Source organism: Bos taurus, chromosome 11 (genome assembly GCF_002263795.3).
Source record: "Bos taurus isolate L1 Dominette 01449 registration number 42190680 breed Hereford chromosome 11, ARS-UCD2.0, whole genome shotgun sequence".
Taxonomy (NCBI): domain Eukaryota; kingdom Metazoa; phylum Chordata; class Mammalia; order Artiodactyla; family Bovidae; genus Bos; species Bos taurus.
In genome coordinates this window covers 11,717,564-11,735,429 of record NC_037338.1, presented here as the reverse complement: position 1 = coordinate 11,735,429, position 17,866 = coordinate 11,717,564, and the positions used below count along the sequence as shown (strand labels likewise).

General features: G+C 36.7%; 1 protein-coding gene across 5 annotated transcripts in view; it reads right to left on the bottom strand.

Annotated features, from left to right (window-relative positions):
- The window catches only part of EXOC6B (exocyst complex component 6B), a 721,824-nt gene that overhangs the window by 612,170 nt on the left and 91,788 nt on the right, over positions 1–17,866 (bottom strand). For all 5 annotated transcript variants that reach the window (XM_005212511.5, XM_024999183.2, XM_059891507.1 and 2 more), the window contains exons 2-5: positions 17,356–17,521; positions 4,738–4,785; positions 2,996–3,086; positions 2,840–2,885 (exon numbers count right to left, since the gene is read on the bottom strand). In XM_005212511.5, coding sequence (XP_005212568.1) covers positions 2,840–2,885; positions 2,996–3,086; positions 4,738–4,785; positions 17,356–17,521 — 351 coding nt within the window. The remainder of the gene's footprint in view (positions 1–2,839; positions 2,886–2,995; positions 3,087–4,737; positions 4,786–17,355; positions 17,522–17,866) is intronic.

Sequence of the window (17,866 nt, the reverse complement as noted above, 5' to 3'; positions counted from 1 at the left end):
CTGGGCTGGGAAGATGCCCTGGAGACAGCAACGGCAACCCACTCCAGTATCCTGGCCTAGAGAATTCCATGGACTGTGTAGTCCATGGGGCCGTAAAGAGTCAGACATGACTGAGCAACTTTCACTTTCACTTCACTTTCAGAGGCTCTACAAGTTCAACAAGACAAGAAAACCAAACCAAAAAAGAAAGCATCCCAATTGGAAAGAAAAAAATATACCTGTCTTTATTTGCAGATAAGATAATCAGCTACATAGAAAATTCAATGTAATATACAAAAAAGCTCCTAGAATTAGTAAATGATTTAATAAGATTGCAGAATAAAAGATAAATACACAAATTTAATAGTATACTAGTAATAAATTACTGAAAATTAAAATTTAAAAAGTAATACCATTGAAAATAGGCATCAAAAAATACCATATAATTAGGGGGAAATATGACAAAAGATATATAAGACTTGTTCACTAAAAAGCAGAAAACAGCTAAAGAAGATCCAAATAAACAAGAGCATTCATATACTGGTGGATAAGGGGTAAGATGGACCAGCATGGGATACAAGGGACCTAGTGCGGTAAGACTGTCTGTATAGGAAGGCAGCTGTGTCAGGGCCAAACAGGGATGAGAAGGGCATTCAGGAGGCACAGAAGCATAACACTGGGTATTAGAGCCCAAGCAGATTAAGGAGGATACCATACAGGAGGGCAACTCAGTATGTGGTGCTGATACAGCTCAAGGGAGCCCCCAAAATATAATCCTATTCTATGCAACAGAAAAAGGTTGAACTGGAAATATTGGTCAACAGCACTTATGACAATCACTTGAATTAAGAGGAAAAATGCAGATTGTTCATATAATGGACTACTATAAAGCAATTAAAATAAGTGAACTAGATCTCTATATATGTTTTAATAAGCTCTCCACTAGTATGTTAGCCCATGATTGCAGATACTATTTTTTTCAGAGCTATATCCCCAGCACTAAAAGCAATGCCTAGCAACACAGTAGGTACTCAATTCATTTTTATTGAATGAATGAATGAATCTCAAAAAAACAAATACCAGAACTATTCATGTAAATGTTTTTTAAAATACAATATGATTTTTGGACATTAAAAACATGGACTAGAAGGAAATACCAGATTTATGATACTGGTTTCCTCAAAGGAGAAAGGAAAGGAAAAGGACTGAGGAAGGGGATGAGCTCTACCTGAATTTCTTAAAATGTACATGTTTACCTGTCTCTCACATATGTTTATATATGCCATAAATATTTATATATATGAATTAAAACCAGAATTGTTACTATTTGTTAATTCAGAGAAGTTGACACAGAAGTTTGGTTTTTTTTTTTTTAAATCTCTATAATTCTCTATAATTCTAGAACTTCATAAAAAGGTTATCAGGGAAATAATACTACTTTCTATCATTCTTAACAGAATTTCTCATACTGTTCAATCTGTGTTCGCTTATATGAATATGTTCTCCTGGGGAAAAGACAGTCTGGGAAGTAGCCCTAAGAAATTAAAAAAATACTGATGCCTCATGTTTTAACTTTAAAAGTCTTGAGGATTTATAATTTTATTCATAATATTTTTAATCTTATTTCAGTATTAACATATTTTAATTCTGTACTTTTTCCCTCAAAACTAGGTAAAATTAACATTCCAGGAAAATGTGTCCTGTTTATCTTAAAGCTTCACATACCCCCATCATACTGCAGGGTACCCCAGGGCAGAGACAATGGGGATGCTTACTCTAGTTTGGGAAGAAGAGCCAAAGAGTCACTATAAAGTTTCCTCTGAAATAAAACCAGATTAAAATAATACATAGGAAAGCAATCCTCTGAGCTTAACCTTGACTTTGCCCCTTGTGATAGTTAATTTTACATGTCAACTTGGTTAGGCCATAGTACCCAAAGATCTGATCAAATATTATTCTGGATATTTCTGTGAAGGTATTTTTGACACAAGATTGCTGCTACTGCTGCTAAGTCGCTTCAGTCATGTCCGACTGTGCGACCCATAGACGGCAGCCCACCAGGCTCCCCTGTCCCTGGGATTTTCCAGGCAAGAACACTGGAGTGGGTTGCCATTTCCTTCCCCAATGCATGAAAGTGAAAAGTGAAAGTGAAGTCACTCAGTTTATCAGTGCTTAAATCAGTAGACTTTGAGTAAAGAAGAACAGTCTGCATAATGTGAATGGGCTTCATTAAACCAGTTAAACACCTTGATAGAAAAAAAACTAAACTCCCCAGAGGAAGATGGAATTTGGCCAGCAGACCGTCTTCAGACTCAGGCAATAGTATTCACTCTTCCCTGACACTAACTAGCTTACTAATCTACTAGGCAAATTTTGGAGTTGCCAGCCTCCATAATCATGTGAACCAATTTGCTAAAAAAAAAAAAAAAAAAAAAAAAAACAATCAATCTCTCTCTCTCTCTCTCTCCACACACACACACACACAGATACACACATTATTGGTTCTGTTTCAATGGAGAACCTCCAGAACCAGTAACTATTTTTTCTAAACCAAAGCATATTTCTGAAATTAACTATCACTAAAACAATTATATGCTTTTCCCCTAAAAAACTGGGTCTTCTAAAAATCAAACTATGTGTAGTATTTTTTCTTAAACATAATACATGACAAAATACATCAGCATACCACTAGCATATGAAAATAATAGTAACTCTCAGGATGAATCAATAGATATACAAAAGGCTAGAGAAGATGTCTTATCAACAATTATTTTTGAAAGGTTATGCTAAATATGGACTTTTAAAAAAATTCTAAATAACAAATTTTAGATAACACAAAGTTCAATAAAAAAAAACTTACCTTTTAGTTTTCATCTGCTCCCGCAGTTTACTATACATCTCCAGAACTTTAAAGAGAAGGGAAAAAGAGCACATTAGAATAATTTAGAGAAAGTGAAAGATTAATTAAAGCTAAAGAAACTGCATCAAGAATTCTACTCTATATCCAGTTTCTCACCTGGAAGACACAGCATTAATTTATCAACAGTGGCAGAAATATTTCTCTGTTGTAGTCGACACTGCTTCAGCTCTTCCATTGCTATCACCAGCTTGGCAAGAGGGAAAAAAAAAACTGAATTATGCCAACAGCTGTAAATAAAAAGCTTTCAGTCACATTTTTCCACCCTATGTTCAATTCATCAGAACATCCCAGACAGTTTCATAGTAAGACCTGCCAAGTGGACTAAGGAACTGCCTTTCCCAACCAGTAAAACATCCCTGCATGGTTTCCCCCTTTCTCCCCAAGATGCATACATACTACACTAGAAAAGGCTGGGTGAAATGAAATCTTAAAATTCAGGGGCTATCCAGGAAAAAAAAACTTGCAGATTTGCTCCAAACCCTATTCAGACTTTTCATGATTTATGATTTCATCAATCTAAGAAGATCCTATATTTCTTTCATCAGTGCTAGATGCCTAGAGGAAAACAGTCCTTCTTATACAGCTTCAAATGAATCTTGAAAATAATCTTTAACTAAATCTCTATTTCAGTAGAGAATAAACCACACACTTAGAAGTTGTGGCTTTTGCAAGAATTCCAGTTTAGTGAAGTACTTATCCAGTATTTATCTTCTCATAGAGTTTTAAAGTCTTCCCTCTGAAGTGATAGAAAATAAAACTAGAAGAAACTGTGCTCTTTGCAAAAACTTAAAATATGTGAGACAAACTTTTAAAAAGCAATAAGCTACATGGCCTCTTATAGAATTCATCCCATATCCATACCTAAAAATGTTAGCTACTTAAATACTATGCCCCCCTCCCAAAAAAAAGAGAGAAGTGGTCGTGATTAAGTTACTGATAAGACAATCAAAGGCTAATCTTAAAGATTATTAAACATTAAATAAGTATTAGGCAATAAGGAAGGTACATGATACAGGGAACAGTAACTGACTATAAGTCAGAAAACTTGGATTTTAGTCTCAGCCATATCAATTACTATGTAAACTTTTGCAAATCATCTGTTTTATTCTCCTGGTCAATAAAATACTAGTCCTAATTTTGTCACAGGTCAGCCATGAGGATTAAGTGAGAAAATGGACATCAAGTGATCTTATAAACTATGATTTAAATGGTGAATATATCAACTAATAGAATCAATGATTCACTTTTTTAACAAATACTTATGGCACATTCATGTTGTGCCAGTCACTGTTTAGGCAGGTAGAGGGGATATGGCAGTGTATTTAAAAAAAAAAAAAATCCTGACCTCATGGAGCTTAATTTCTACTGGAAGGAGACCAAAAAAACAAACATATAAGGAAAACTATATAATATCAGAGCATGATAGGTGCAATGGAGAAAAATTAAGCAGGAAAGGTAAAAAGAAAACAAAAGGTGAAAGTGAGATTGCAATTCTAAGTAAGTTGGTTAGTAAAGGCCTCATTAGGAGGTAACATATGAGCAAATATATGAAGTGCATAAACACTGGAGAAAGAAGATTCTAGGCAGCGGAAACAGCATTGGCCATATTATGACTACTCAAGTGATTTAAAAATACAACTAAGGAAGGCTACATACTCTCACTAAGCTTTCTAGTGATTATATTCATTTACTGCAGACAAACATGAGAAGCAATGATAATGTCCAACTCCTTCCAACATGCAGCTTATGGTCTCACAAGCCACTAAATCAGGAACACAGTCATCAAAGAGAATGACAGGAAACAGAAAAGACTTTTTCAAAAGGTAAACTGGTCTTACTTCCTTTCCCTCATGTTGTAGTTTTCTATTAGTATCCGTCACTTGATTCTGTGGAGAGAAGACAATTTAAACTTATAATAAATACCTAGACAATAGTTTGATTAAGATGAAGACTTTAAATGAAAATATTTAGTGTACGTACTCAGATTGTTTCCATATTTCACCACATTTTGGTTTAGTTGTATTCTCCTGGGATTAAACTGTATTAACTTGTCTACTGAACATCTATATGACTTTTTGAACAATAAAAAAAAATTACTAAAAAATATGTTCAGTTTGAAATAGTACAAACTATATAACACAAATAAATATCACACTTTCATTTGAAATGGAAAGAAAAACTATAATAGAAAAAATAACCCACAAAGAACCTTGCTGCTGCTAAGTCATTTCAGCCATGTCCAACTTTGTGTGACCCCATAGATGGCAGCCCACCAGGCTCCCCCATCCCTGGTATTCTCCAGACAAGAACACTGGAGTGGGACAAAGAACCTTACTTGAGCATAAATTGAATTGTTTAACTAAGGGAGTCTGAGTAAACTCCGGGAGCTGGTGATGGACAGGGAGGCCTGGCATGCTGCAGTCCATGGGGTCGCAAAGAGTCAGACAGGACTGAGCGACTAAACTGAACTGAACGGAACTCAGGTCAAATATTTCTACTTATAATCTAATTTTAGAAAGTATTTTATCTTAATTTCTTGGATCACTAATTCTTGATAGTTCCTAACATTTCCATATTCCCTCTTTTCTAATTTATCCATCAGATAGTAAAAAATCAGGTAAACAAGCTTTAAATTTACATAGAATTCATGAATTGGCACCACTCATTTTGGTAGCCACTCTTGAAGAATCAGTAGATATAAAAATTAACTTTATAGAATAGTAACTTCCCCACCTTCTTAAACATTATCAAAACATGAGCAATATTAACTTCTAAAGCTTTCTTTAATAGAGGCTTCCTATACTTCCACCAATTCTAAATTGGTGGACTCTAAATCTCTCCTTATGTTTAAGATATTTCCTTAACCCAGCATTTTCTATTATGTCCCTCAGAACGACAACAAATTTTATACTAATAGATACTCTGCACTCTGTATACACACAAACATAGACACACACATACATAATATGTATAGGAAATAATACTAAAAAGGTTCGTTTACTGGGAACTTCTGAAGCATTTAATATTCTATAGCACTATAAATGCCTAAGGAGATATCACACAGTGTTTTCCAACTTATTTTATGTAGCATCTTTTCACTGAGGATCATCTCAGGAAACCAGTTTTTTAGGAACACACCTTTGAAAATTTTGCCCAAAACTATACACTATACCTGGACTATCATTTTCTGAGCAGATTACTACATGCACTGTCACTGAAGCAAAAACGCAACCATATACATACATAAATGAATGGGTGTTTCTATGTTCCAATATGTTTCTACATTCATTTGCAAAATTAGGAGGCAAGCTGGATTTGGCCTAGAAGATATACTTTGCTGATTCTTGGTCTAGAATAAGTGAGACTGAAGAGCTTATTATTCAAACCAATATATGGACGTTATTCAAAAATGGGATTAATATCAGTTCAATATAAGAAAAAGCTTTTAAACAATGTGAATAAAAGTGGTGTGGGCAGCCCCTGAGTGATTATTATTTAAGAATGATTAGATTTTTTTTTTCATGTAAATAGGAGATTTCATAAAATTCAACCTTCCATAAATACTACTAATTTCAGTATCACATTCTCTACTAGAATGCCTTGTTTACTTTATAAAGATATTTCTGAAACTTTTTTTTTAACCTCAAACTCATTGAAAGAAATATATTTTACATTGCAACCTGATACGCAAGTATAGGAAATACACACACACAGAGAGAAACAAAATTTTCAAGAAACAATTTTGTCTTACTGCATATAATACACTTTATTGTTCCCTTTTCCATTCTATTTCAATTTTTATTAAAAATACTGATCATGGCCCACTAAACCAATTTCACGCAAACCAGAATTCTAAAACAGCCACAGGAGCCTAATTAAAGCTTCTGATAGAAAGATAATTACTATTTCAATACTATTTGAACATAACAACGAGAGGACATCTACACAGCTTATCTAGGGGTTCAAGATGGCTGAGTATAAGAACATGTATTCATCTCCTCCTGCGAGAGCATCAAAATCACAACTAGCTGTTGAACAATCATTGACAGGAGGATGCTGGAACCGACCAAAGAAAGATATCTTACACCCAAAGACAAAGGAGAAGCTGCAACAAGACAGCAGAAGGAATGCGATCATTATAAAATCAAATCCCATACCCACTGGGCAGGCGACCCACACACTGGAGAAGCATAATACCAAAGACCTTCTCCCACTGTTGTGAAGGTTCCAAGCCCCACATCAAGCTTCCCAGCCAGGGGATCCAGCAAAGGGACTAGAAATCCCCCTAGAATCTGACTGTGAAGGCCAGTGGGATTTGATTACAGGACTTCCACAGGACTGTGGGAAACAGAGACACCCACTTGGGGGGCATAAACAAAATCTTGAGCACACCAGGACCCAAGGGAAAGGAGCAGTGACCCCCCACAGGAGACTGAACCAGACCTACTTAGTGATGGAGGGTCTCCTATGGAGGTGTGGATCAACAGTGGCTGGCCACACGCACTGGCAACAGCAGCCTGGGAGGCGCCCCTTGGTGAGCCTTCTTTGAGGTCACCATTAACCCTACCACAGAACCTGTAGACCCCAGGGCTGGGCTCCCTCTGGCCAAACAACTAACAAAGAGGGAGTGCAATACCCTACCCATAAGCAGACAACTGGATTACTTTTTTTTTCTTAATTTAAGTCTTCATTAAATTTGTTACAATATTGCTCTGCTTTTTATGATCTGGTTTCTTGGCCATAGGGCATATGGGATCTTAGCTCCGTGACCATGGATCAAACCTGCACCCTGGGCATTGGAAGCCAAAGTGTTAACCACTGGACCAGCAGGGAAGTCCCCAGATTAGTTTTACTAAGCACAACCCTGCCCACCAGAGCAAGATCCAGTTTTTCCCACCACCAGTCCTTCCCATCAGGAAGCTTGCACAAGCCTCTTAGCCTTATCCACCAGAGAGCAAACAGAAGAAGCAAGGAAAACTGCAATCCTGCAGCCGCCAGAAGAGAAACCACATAACAGAAAGTTAATCAAAATGAAAATGCAGACTATTGTGTCCCAGATGAAGGGACAAGATAAAATCTCAGGAAGACAACTAAAAAGGGGGGAAATAGGCACATTCCAGAAAAAGAATTCAGAATAATGACAGTGAAAATGATCCAGGATCTTGGAAAAAGAATGAAGATATAAGAAATGTTTACCAAAGCCCAAGTATAACTAAAGAACAAACAGAGATGAACAATGCAGTAGAAGGAATCAATAGCAGAGTAACAGGCAGAAGAAGAGGTAAATGGTCTAGAAGACAGAATGGTGGCTCTCACTGCCACAAAACAGAATATAGAAAAAAGGAAAAAAAAAAAGAAGAAGAAGACAGCCAGAGACTTCTGGGACAACATTAAACACACCAACATTCACATTATAAGGGTCCCAAAAGGAGAAGAGAGGAAGCACCTGAGAAAATGTCTAAAATGATAACAGTTCCTTTTCCTAACATGGAAAAGGAAAAATTCAACCTAGTCCAGGAAGAACAGAGACTCCCAGGCAGGATAAACCCAAGGAGGAACACACTAAGACACATAGCAATCAAAATAACAAAAATTAAATACAAAGATAAAACATTAAAAACAACAAGGGAAAAATGACAAATAACATACAAGGGAATTCCCATAAGGTTATCAGCTGATTTCTCAACAGAAATCAGAAGGGAATGGCATGATATAAAATGCAAAAGGAACAAGGCAGAAGGGAACAGCAGGATATAAAATGAGAAAGAAACTTCTCTAAGGAGAAAAACCAAGGAGAAGGAAAAGAACTACAAAAAATAAACTCAAAACAATTAAGAAAACAGCAATAGGTTACCTTAAATGTAAATTGATTAAATGCACCAACCAAAAAACATAGACTGGCTGGGTGGATGAAAACACTTGGAATTACGCACATCCAATTGGAAGTATACACTTCCAATTACCACATCACTCTACTGTAAGTATTTTATATCATTAGGTTAATCATGTTGCCATTATAGTTTGCAATTGTAAATTCTCTTTTATTTTTTATCTGGCTACTGATCATGAAAACTGAAAAAATATTTTTTACTACTGTGATTATGTAACTGTTATTCATTTTAACACCATTGTATCATGACTGGTCAACAGAAAATAGTAAATTCTATATCACTGAAACTACCGTTTAATAGAAAAACCTGCAATCACTTTTTAAAATCCAGATGCACATTAGAATTATCTTGAAATTTTTTGTAAAATACAAATGCCAAGGTATTGTTTTTTTCTCCAAAGCTTCAGATGTGAGTCTAATAAACAGCCCTATTTAAAAATAACTGTACTACAGTATTACTTTTTACTTTTATCTAGTTTGTTTCACTTTTTCTATTTCATAGTCTGTGCTCCCATTTTATTTAAATGCACTCGAAAAAGGCTTGAGAAAGAACAACAAAAAATAAGAAGGAGAAATTGGAAAGCATTTAAACAAAATGGAAGCACTGAACGTGAAATAGAAAAAGTGAAATATGTATAATATATATTTTAGAAACTTATGAATTTTTGCTTAGCTAAAAAAATTTATGACATTTTGGTTCCAGTTGTTTGCTTAAGCATGAATGGAATCCTAGATTTCTAACTTATATTCACTCAAAACTTTGATATAATTCCACTTACTCTGGCATCTAGTATTACTGCTAAAAGTCTAGAAAGTTTATTATCTTTGTGACATTTTTTCAATTTGAATGAGGCTTGACATTTTCAATCCAATTCTGAGAATATAAAGAAATACGATGATGCAAAAAAAAAAAAAAACCAGAAAATCAACATGCGATACAGTATTATTAACTGAAGCACAGATTTTGTTCAAATTTCACAAAATTTTATGCTAGTGTCCATTATTTTTTTCATAACTTATTCAAGATTCCACATTGTATTCAGTTGCACAGAGCAGCTTTACCTGCATGCAACAAAATCTGATAAATTTTCCTTTCATTTTTATTCTATTACAAACATTTTCTAATTTTCCTTTTTATGGCTTCTTAGATACATCCATCACTTAAATGTGCACATTTAATTTCCAAATACATGTTTTTTAAAGTATCATTCATATTAATTTCTCATTTTAATATTAATTTCTCACTTAAATGTTTCCTTCTCTACAGTCACCCTCTGTGTTTTTTTCAGTCTTTTAACTTTATTGAAACTAACAGATGCTTGCTCCTTGGAAGAAAAGCTATGACCAACCTAGACAGCATATTCAAAAGTAGAGACATCACTTTGCCAACAAAGGTCCCTCTAGTCAAACCTTTGGTTTTTCCAGTAGTCATGTATGGATGTGAGAGTTGGACTATAAAGAAAGCTGAGTGCTGAAGAATTGATGCTTTTGAACTGTGGTGTTGGAGAAGACTCTTTGAGAGTCCCTTGGACTGCAAGGAGATCCAACCAGTCCATCCTAAAGGAGATCAGTCCTGATTATTCATTGGAACGACTGATGCTGAAACTGAAGATCCAATTCTTTGGCCACCTGATGTGAAGAGCTGACTCACTGGAAAAGATCCTAATGCTGGGAAAGATTGAAGGCAGGAGGAGAAGGGGACAACAGAGGATGAAATGGTTGGATGCCATCACCGACTCAATGGACATGAGTTTGAGTAAGCTCTGGGAGTTGTTGATGGACAGGGAAACCCGGCATGCTGCAATCCATAGGGTCGCAAAGAGTCGGACACAACTGAACAAGTGAACTTTATTGAGGCTTTCAACAGCTAAGTCAAGATCTCTCTTGATAAATGCCACATTGTACTTGAAAATATGTGGGATATTTTCGAGTATCTTTAATGTTGACTTCTAACATAATTCAACTGTGATAAGAGAACAGATTCTGTATGATTCCAATACCTTTAGACCATGAAATTTTTGCACCTTCTTTGGCGTTTGTGCATGTCTGTACTCAGTCGTGTCCAACTTTGTGACCCTAGGGACTGTAGCCCATCAGGATGCTCTGTCCACGGGATCTCCCAGACAAGAATACTGGAGTAGGTTGCCATTTCTTCCTCCAGGGGATTGATCCCAACACAGAGATCGAACCTGAGTCTCCTGTGTCTCTTCCATTAGCTGGCAGATTCTTTACCACTGAGCCACCTAGGAAGCCCCGTTTTATGTCCCTAGATATGTTTCAGTGCCTCCTGCTTTACAGTCTATGGGAACTTGAATAGAATTTGTATCCTGCTATTGTGTGAAAATTGTATAAATCTTAATTATGTTGAATTGGTTCATACTGCTTTTCAGGTCTACTGTATTCTTCTACTTTTCTGCTTATTCATGCTATGAATTTCTGAAAGTTTGATATTAAAACTCCAATTAAAAATCTTAAATTATCTACTTAAAACATAATTGTAATATATAGTGGAACTGTATGTAACTTTGTTCTGTGTTTTCCAAGTCATCTGAAAAGTGTTATCATACTTTCGTAATTTAAAAAATTTTTTTAAAAACCTCTTTGATGGATTTTAAATAATTAAGATCTAAATAAATGGAGAAACATACCATGTTTATTTCAATAAAGGCTCTATATACTGCTTGTCTAGAATGCTACTTCTTGATTCAGAGAACATATGTATGATATGTATATATATTTATACACACCTACACACACACACACACACACATACTGTGAATCAAAAAAAAAAAAATAACTGGCATCCTAGAGAACACAGAAATTTCATTGCTATGTTCAAATAACACTGATAGTATGTAATAGTCAAACTTTTCCATTTTCTAAACTTATTTCTAAAGTTCAAGAATTTTCACAGGCTCCTCACACAAGCTGAAAGGATGCCCCCTAGGGCAGTCTCCCATGTGTTAACAGAGAACATTATGGGTAATATTCAGGTACTCCACTACATGTCTACTTCAGTAACCAGAGACAAAGCACCCTTTTGCCTGTCATGGACAAAGCACCCGAGGAAGAGAGAGAGGTTTTCAAACACAGGCATCAAGAACAGCACACGGAGAGGATGGATGGGAAGCTGGGATGAGGAAGAAGAGTGAGGACAAACAGCACGTACAACTCCTGGCAGAAGCGCCGTATCTTTATTTTCACATATTTCAAACAGTTCTGTCCACTTGAGGCTTTTCAGTCCCCTAAAATTCAGTATAACTTTTTAAATTGAACCGAATTGTTCATACTTTTCAATCTGTTTTTATACATTACGCAAACGTTCTCATATCAGATATCCTTCTACAGTAATGTAGTTTCTTACTCTTTTAAATGGATATACCATGCTTTATTTTACTAATCCTCTAGTACATGACTTTCAGGGACATTTTAAAGTCTTAGCCATCAAAAAAAAAAATCACATGCACATCACTGTACATGCACCTGTAGCTTTAGAATAAACGAAAACATAGTTTTCATTTGTTGCTGTTTGCAGTTTTCAGTTGTTGTTGTTCAGTCGTCAAGTCCAGCTCTTTGTGACCCCATGAACTGCAGTACGCCAGGCCTCCCTGTCCCTCACCATCTCTCGGAGTTTGCGCAAGTTCATGTCCATTGAATCGGTGATGCCATTCAACCATCTCATCTGTCGCCCTCTTCTCCTTCTGCCTTCAGTCTTTCCCAGCGTCAGGTCTTTTTCAATGAGTCTGCTGTTCGCATCAGGTGGCTCAAGCATTAATACTCCTTTCAATGAGTATTCAGGGTTGATTTCCTTTAGGACTGACTCGTTCGATCTCCTTGTGGTCCAAGGGATTCTCAAGAGTCTTTTCCGGCACCACAGTTTGAAAGTATCAATTCTTTGGTGCTCTGCTTTCTTAATGGTGCATCTCTCACATCAGTACATGACTATTGGAAAAACCATAGCCTTGACTATATGGACCTTTGTCAGCAGAGTGATGTCTTTGCTTTTTAATACACTGTCTAGGACTGTCATAGTTTCCTTCCAAGAAGCAATCGTCTTCAAATTTCATGACTGCAGTCACCATCCACAGTGATTTTAAAGCCCAAAAAGAGGAAATTTGTCACCACTTCCATGTTTTCCACTTCTATTTGCCATGAAGTGATGGGGTCAGATGCCATGATCTTAGCTTTTTTTAATACTGAGTTTTAAGCTGGCTTTTTCAGTCTCCTCTTTCACCTTCATCAAGAGGCTCTTTAGTTCCTCTTCACCTTCTGCCATTAAAGTGGTATCATCTGCATATCTGAGATTGTTGATATTTCTCCTGGCAATTTTGATTCCAGCCTGTAACTCATCCAACCCAACATTTCACATAATGTGTTCTGAATATAAGTTAAATAAACAGGGTGACAATATACAGACTTGTCGCACTCTTTCTCAATTCTGAACCAGTCAGTTGTTCCATATAAGGTCCTAACTGATGCTTCTCGACCCACAAATACGTTTCTGAGGAGACAGGTAAGATGGTCTGGTATTCTCATATCTTTAAGAGTTTTCCAGTTTGCTACGATTCACATAGTCAAAGGCTTTAGCATAGTCAATGAATCAGAAATAGAAGTTTTTTTCTGGAATTCCCTTGCTTTCTCTATGATTCAGTTGGCAATGTGATCCCTGTTCCTCTGCCTTTACTAAACCCAGCTTGGACATCTAGAAGTTCTTGATTCAAGTACTGCTGAAGCCTGGCTTGAAAGATTTTGAGCACAACCTTACTAGCATAGGAAGTGAATGCAACTGTCCAGTAATTTGAACATTCTTTAGTACTGCCTTTCTTGGGAATTGGGATGAATATTGGCCTTTTCCAGTTATGTGGCCACTGCTGGTATTTCCAAATTTGCTGACATATTGAATGCAGCACTTTAATAGTATCATCTTTTAGGATTTTAAATAGCTCAACTGGAATTCCATCACCTCCACTAGCTTTATTGGCAGCAGTGCTTCCTAAGGCCCACTTGACTTCACGTTCCAGGATATCTGGCTCTGGGTGAGAGACTACACAATCGTGGTTATCTGGGTCATTAAGACCTTTTTTGTACAGTTCTTCTGTGTATTCCTGCCATCTCTTCTGGATCTCTTCTGCTTCTACTAGGTCTTAACCATTTCTGTCCTTTATAATGCCTATCTTTGCATTGAAATTTTCCTGTGATATCTCTAGTTTCTTCAAGAGACCTCTAGTCTCTCCCCTTCTGTTGTTTTCTTCTACTTCTCGTCAATGTTCATTGAATAAGGCCTTCCTGTCTCTCCCTGCTATTCTCTGGAACTCTGCATTCAGTTGGTTATACCTTTCCCTTTCTTCCTTGCCTTAAGCCTCTCTTCTTTCCTCAGCTATTTGTAAAACTACTTTGCCTCCTTGCAGTACCTCTTGTATATTAGGAAGTTCTGTCCACAGTTCTTCAGGAACTCTGTCTACCAGATCTACCAGATCTATTTGTAACCTCCCTATAATCATAGGGGGCTTCCCTGGTGGCTCAGAGGTTAAAGTGTCTGCCTGCAATGCGGGAGACCCAGGTTTGATCCCTGGGTCTGGAAGATCCCCTGGAGAAGGAAATGGCAACCCACTCCAGTATTCTTGCCTGGAGAATCCCATGGACAGAGGAGCCTGGTGGGCTACAGTCCATGGGGTCGCAAAGAGTCAGACACGACTAAGCGACTTAACTTTAACTATAATCATAGGGGATTTTTAGATCATACCTGACTGGCCTAGTGGTTTCCCCACTTTCCTTAGTTTAAGCCTGAATTTTGCTATAAGGACCTGATGATCTGTTCCACAGTCAGTTCCAGGTCTTGTTTTTGCTGACTGTATAGAGCGTCTCCACCTTTGGCTGCAATGAACGCAATCAATCTGATTTCGGTATTGATCATGTGGTGATATCCATGCATAAAGTCTTCTTTTGTGTTGTTGAAAAAGGGTGTTTGCTATGATCAGTGTATTCTCTTGGCAAAATTCTGCTAGCCTTTGTCCTGCTTCATTTTGTACTCCAATGCCAAACTTGCCTGTTACTACAGGTATCTCTTAACTTCCTACTTTTGCATTCCAATCCCCTGTGATGAATAGGACATTCTTTTTTTGGTGTTTGTTCTAGGAGGTCCTCTAGGTCTTCATAAAACTGATCAACTTCAGCTTCTTCGGCACTGGTGGCTGGACACAGACTTAAGATTACTGTGATGTTGAATGGTTTGTTTTAGAAATGAACCAAGATCATTCTGCTGTTTTTGAGGTTGCAACCAAGTACTGCATTTTGGTCTCTTTTGTTGACTATGAGGGCTACTTCATATCTTCTAACGGATTCTTGCCCACAGTAGTAGATGTAATAATGGTCATATGAATTAAATTCTCCCATTCTCGTCCATTTTAGTTCACTGATTCCTAATATGTTAATGTTTACTCTTGCCATCTCCTGCTTGACCACATCCAATTTACCTCGATTCATGGACCTAACACTCCAGCTTCCTGTGCAATACTGTTCTTTATAGCATCGGATTTTACTTTCATTACCAGACACATCCACAAGTCAGCATCTCTCCGCTTTGGCCCATCTGCTTCATTCTTTCTAGAGCTATGAGAAATTGCCATCTGCTCTTCCCCAGTAGCATATTGGACACCTTCTGACCTGGGGCGCTCATCTTTTGGTTTCATATCTTTTTACCTTTTTATACAGTTCATGGGGTTCTCATAGCAGGAGTACTGGAGTGGTTTGCTATTCTCTCCTCCAGTGGACTACATTTTGTCAGAACTCTCTACTATGACGTGTCCATCTTGGGTGGTCCTGCACAGCAAGGCTCATAGCTTCATTGAGTTATGCAAGCCCCTTCACCATGACAAGGCAGTGATCCATAAGAAGTTTTCAGTATTGATATATAAAACTGCTCCCCTTAAAAGTTGTAATAGTCTCCACTCCAACCAGGCATTCCCCAGTTGATAAGTATCATCTCCAACTTTAATTAACATTTGTTTCATTTTTTTTATTTTATTAGGTGGCACTTTATTGTTTAAATTTGTATTTAATTATTTCTAAATTGTAGCATTTCCTTCTATTTCTTTGTATGTAAACTGTACATTAACAAGCATTTCTGTTTTCTATTAGTATTCATATTTTTCCTATTAAGATATTTTCTGTTAGGATATCAATCATTTGTCATATGTATTTGTAAATATTTTATTATTTACTTTTACATTTTTAACTTGTATGTAGAAAGTTCTTTCACTGTACTATCATTGTATGGATCAATATTTTCTTTCTAGCTTAGGAATTGTGTTTAGAAATGCATTCCTCACTCTCCAAAATCACATAAATATTCATCTATATTTTCTACTTGTTTCTTTACGGTTTTATTTTTTACATTTAACTTTTTAATTCACCTGAAATTAAATTTGGTAAGCTGAATAAATTAATTTAATTTCAATGATAATAGTTAAGCATTAAAGAACATTAACAACAAATAAGATTTGCTATTTTTGAATGGTAGAGTGAAGAAAGCTACTGAGAAGGGTAAAAAAGAGAGATTTAATTTTCTTTGTAACATTATATTTCTTATGATGACTGGATAGTTGTTATACACGTCCATAAATTCCTATTTGAAACCTTGCAGACCCACTGTGATTTGTACTTCAGAATTTGGGTGATTTTATAGAGCCAATATTGTTTATTTCATAACACCCCCCCCCCAAAAGGCACTAAGACAGCATCCCATAATCAAACACAGTAGTTTTTCTGTAGCAAAGTCAGTTACCCAAGATAAGGAAATCTGCTATGCCAGGGACAAAACCAATACAGCCACCCTCTCTCCTGAACTTGAGTTAGTCCTATCAAGAAAGAACTTCCATACTTTGGTAGAAGACCTTCCACAACTATCACAATTTTTTTTTCCCCTGCCTCAGATTGCCATCAGAGAAGGCAATGGCAGCCCACTCCAGTACTCTTGCCTGGAGAATCCCATGGATGAAGGAGCCTGGTAGGCTGCAGTCCACGGGGTCGCAAAGAGTCGGACACAACTGAGCGACTTCACTTTCACTTTTCATTTTCATGCATTGGAGAAGGAAATGGCAACCCACTCCAGTGTTCCTGCCTGGAGAATCCCAGGGAGGGGGAGCCTGGTGGGCTGCCGTCTATGGGGTCGCACAGAGTCGGACACGACTGAAGCGACTTAGCAGCAGCAGCTGCAGATTGCCATGCCGCAAAGACTTCTGCAGCCATGGCTTGCAATTCTGTCATTCAATGGTGATGGGTTTTATCTAGCAAGGAAGTAGACAGAGGACTAGAAGGATCAATTAAGTTTCTATCTGGAAGAAACTGATTTTTATTACTAGCTCTCATCCACATGTAGTTATCCCCAATAAATTTTAACTTAAAAGAGTATCCTTTTCAGCTAAAAGCTATAATCCCAATTATCTATGTTTCAGTACAAACCTCTTTCTTACTATTCAAAAATCTTTACCACAAATATGTAACCTGTAATGCAGTCCCTACTCCTTTAATGTTAACCAAAACCCCAAGACAGAGAGAGTCTCCTTACTTTGAGTTTCTGGGCTTCTCCTCTTACTTTCAGCAGTTCTGTTATAGAGTCCACAAAGCCCTGATAATGAAAGTTGCACATTTTCTCAATTTCTCGGTCATGATTGCGTATACGAGTTTCAAGCTTCTCCATGAATCGTCCATGTTCTTCACCATCATAGACAGACCTTTTACAAAAAAAAAAAAAAATGCCATGAAGATTAGACATAGATTTATACTTAAGAAAGAGAGACAAAATTACAAACCCACAAGCAAATTTATTTAGAAATTAGATGTTTAAGTAACATAAACCACAGAGTAATTCAATTGTATTAATGTTGCCCCAATGCTTGATGAATTTTTTTAGGAAAATCTAAAATTTTACTTCCTTATTTATTGAAAAATATTTAAGTGTTTGACAGTAATCATCATAGAATTCTCATCATAAAAAGACTGAATTTTAATTCCTCTGTACCTTTCTTTCTCAGTTAAACTAATCTAGAAAAACTTAATTTTGGAAAAACCCAACTATA